Source organism: Aplysia californica, unplaced genomic scaffold (assembly GCF_000002075.1).
Source record: "Aplysia californica isolate F4 #8 unplaced genomic scaffold, AplCal3.0 scaffold01379, whole genome shotgun sequence".
Lineage (NCBI taxonomy): Eukaryota > Metazoa > Mollusca > Gastropoda > Aplysiida > Aplysiidae > Aplysia > Aplysia californica.
The window spans coordinates 62638-65982 of NW_004798649.1; the positions used below are offsets into that span (position 1 = coordinate 62638).

At 44.5% G+C, this 3345-nt stretch overlaps 1 protein-coding gene across 1 annotated transcript in view; it reads right to left on the reverse strand.

Annotated features, from left to right (window-relative positions):
- Window positions 1-1627: 1627 nt before the first annotated feature.
- Window positions 1628-3345, reverse strand: part of LOC101848563 (leucine zipper protein 4-like) — a 13771-nt gene continuing 12053 nt past the window's right edge. The window contains exon 4 of the mRNA XM_035973539.1: window positions 1628-3333. Within this exon, the coding sequence (XP_035829432.1) occupies window positions 3107-3333 (227 nt within the window). The 3' untranslated portion in view covers window positions 1628-3106. The remainder of the gene's footprint in view (window positions 3334-3345) is intronic.

Here is a 3345-nt window from a genome sequence, read left to right on the forward strand (position 1 = left end):
TGGTGTGTGGTGTGTGGTGTGTGGTGTGTGGTGTGTGGTGTGTGGTGTGTGGTGCCGAGCGCCTGATTCCACTGTGTGGTGTGTGGTGTGTGGTGTGTGGTGTGTGGTGTGTGGTGTGTGGTGCCGAGCGCCTGATTCCACTGTGTGGTGACTCCTTTGTTTCCTTTCTTTCTCTCTGTCGTTCTGATTTGTTTCGACTGTCTTGCCTTGCTGTGTGTGCATGTGTTGATCTTTCCTCCTCTCCCTCATTCCTCATCCCTCTCCTGTGTTCTATTTTCTCACTTATGACTTTCCCTTCATGATTTGATCATTGGCCTGTTGGATTTTTCTCATTAAAAATTAAAAGTACAAGCAAAAAGTATGGTTTTGTTTTTGTTTTGTTGTCACAACGGTAGTAGAGTATGGTTGAGAGGTATACAGTGGCGTCCAAAAGTAGAGTATGGTTGAGAGGTATACAGTGGCGTCCAAAAGTGGAGTATGGTTGAGAGGTATACAGTGGCGTCCAAAAGTGGAGTATGGTTGAGAGGTATACAGTGGCGTCCAAAAGTAGAGTATGGTTGAGAGGTATACAGTGGCGTCCAAAAGTAGAGTATGGTTGACAGGTATACAGTGGCGTCCAAAATAAACTTGAAAATGTAATCAACCAATCATCGTGGTATCTTCTGTTAGCAACTCTCTGTGACATTTGGGATGAAATGAAAGACGATAGTGTCTAAAATCTACTAATGTTGATGCTCCAAGCGTTCGAGCTCTACACAAAACCAATGGCTCCAAAGCAAAATGACAATGAGCACATTTATTGTTAAGTCCACGTTTTGCCTGGTATTTGTGATTGCTCTGTTTTCCGTTTTGTTGGAAAGCATCGTGACAAAATATCGTGACAAAATATTGTAAATTGTAATACAAAATTCACCATTCAATAGATATACAATGTATGTCCATTCTATCAATATCGACACTCGCGAAGACAAACAATTTTGCCAAGCCTGGTCTTTTAAAGTCAGTTTTGAATGACCATATCTCGGGTGTCTCTTAACATAGATAAAATATTAATGTGTCAGATTATGCAGAATTGATTAAGCTTTGAACTGGTACGCTGCATGAGTGGGTAGTGCAAGGCTTTGACACAATGATTGGGTGATGACATGAGTGGGTAGTGTAAGGCTTTAACACGATGATTGGGTGATGACATGAGTGGGTAGTGCAAGGCTTTAACACAATGATTGGCTGATGACATGAGTGGGTAGTGTAAGGCTTTAACACAATGATTGGGTGATGACATGAGTGGGTAGTGTAAGGCTTTAACACAATGATTGGGTGATGACATGAGTGGGTAGTGTAAGGCTTTAACACGATGATTGGGTGATGAGATGAGTGGGTAGTGTAAGGCTTTAACACAATGACTGGGTGATGACATGAGTGGGTAGTGTAAGGCTTTAACACGATGATTGGGTGATGACATGAGTGGGTAGTGCAAGGCTTTAACACAATGATTGGCTGATGACATGAGTGGGTAGTGTAAGGCTTTAACACAATGATTGGGTGATGACATTTTCAAGTTTCCTTTGGACGTCACTGGAAAGGAAAAAATAAAGCCACTCAACAGAAATTAAAAAGCCCCCAGACAAAATGTTTACGAATAATTTTATTCATAAAATCACATTGAAATAAATTGATTTCATGAAGCGTTGGAAAGAGCTGGAATCGAAGATACAAATAAAAAGAAGAAAATGGAGATATTTAGGACAAGTGTCAGAATGACAGAGACAAGATAGCCCTGTCAGACACAGTGATGGAGAGAGCCATCATCTTGCAGCGTGTCAGCCCTGTCAGACACAGTGATGGAGAGAGCCATCATCTTGCAGCGTGTCAGCCCTGTCAGACACAGTGATGGAGAGAGCCATCATCTTGCAGCGTGTCAGCCCTGTCAGACACAGTGATGGAGAGAGCCATCATCTTGCAGCGTGTCAGCCCTGTCAGACACGGTGATGGAGAGAGCCATCATCTTGCAGCGTGTCAGCCCTGTCAGACACAGTGATGGAGAGAGCCATCATCTTGCAGCGTGTCAGCCCTGTCAGACACAGTGATGGAGAGAGCCATCATCTTGCAGCGTGTCAGCCCTGTCAGACACAGTGATGGAGAGAGCCATCATCTTGCAGCGTGTCAGCCCTGTCAGACACAGTGATGGAGAAAGCCATCATCTTGCAGCGTGTCAGCCCTGTCAGACACGGTGATGGAGAGAGCCATCATCTTGCAGCGTGTCAGCCCTGTCAGACACAGTGATGGAGAAAGCCATCATCTTGCAGCGTGTCAGCCCTGTCAGACACAGTGATGGAGAGAGCCATCATCTTGCAGCGTGTCAGCGTCACAGCACAGACAGCAAAACTGTCCAAGGACTGAGGCCGGAGATACAATTAGGCGGTGCTGCCACACCCACATTACAGTCCGGACCTTACTCTCTTAGGTTAGATCTATCATGTCTGTATCACTTAGACATTACAGTCCAGACCTTACTCTCTTAGGTCATCACCTGTCTCAGGTCTGTATCACTTAGACGACATTACAGTCCAGACCTTACTCTCTTAGGTTATCACCTGTCTCAGGTCTGTATCACTTAGACATTACAGTCCAAACCTTACTCTCTTAGGTTATCACCGGTCTCAGGTCTGTATCACTTAGACGACATTACAGTCCAGACCTTACTCTCTTAGGTTATCACCTGTCTCAGGTCTGTATCACTTAGACGACATTACAGTCCAGACCTTACTCTCTTAGGTTATCACCTGTCTCAGGTCTGTATCACTTAGACGACATTACAGTCCAGACCTTACTCTCTTAGGTTATCACCTGTCTCAGGTCTGTATCACTTAGACGACATTACAGTCCAGACCTTACTCTCTTAGGTCATCACCTGTCTCAGGTCTGTATCACTTGGACAACATCTATCGGGACAACACAGAGGAAGAAGTTCCCAGTGACGACGTGGAGAACTCAAAGATATGTCACCTTGTGCGCGAATTGCAGAAATGTGTTGTTTTTTCCCGGTGAATGCACTGAGAAGTAGAGGAGACAATCAATGTGAATACTCTCTGTGAACATTTCATTGTCAGTCAATGAGAATTGTCCAAGTTCTGGTGATCGTTACCTTAATTTCAGGACAACCCTCGTACATTTCATCTATTCTTTCACGCTTGCTGGCTTCTGCATGTTGCTCGTTGTATTCTGCATGTTGCTTGCTGGCTTCTGCATGTTGCTTGTTGTATTCTGCATGTTGCTTGCTGGCTTCTGCATGTTGCTTGTTGTATTCTGCATGTTGCTTGCTGGCTTCTGCATGTTGCTTGTTGT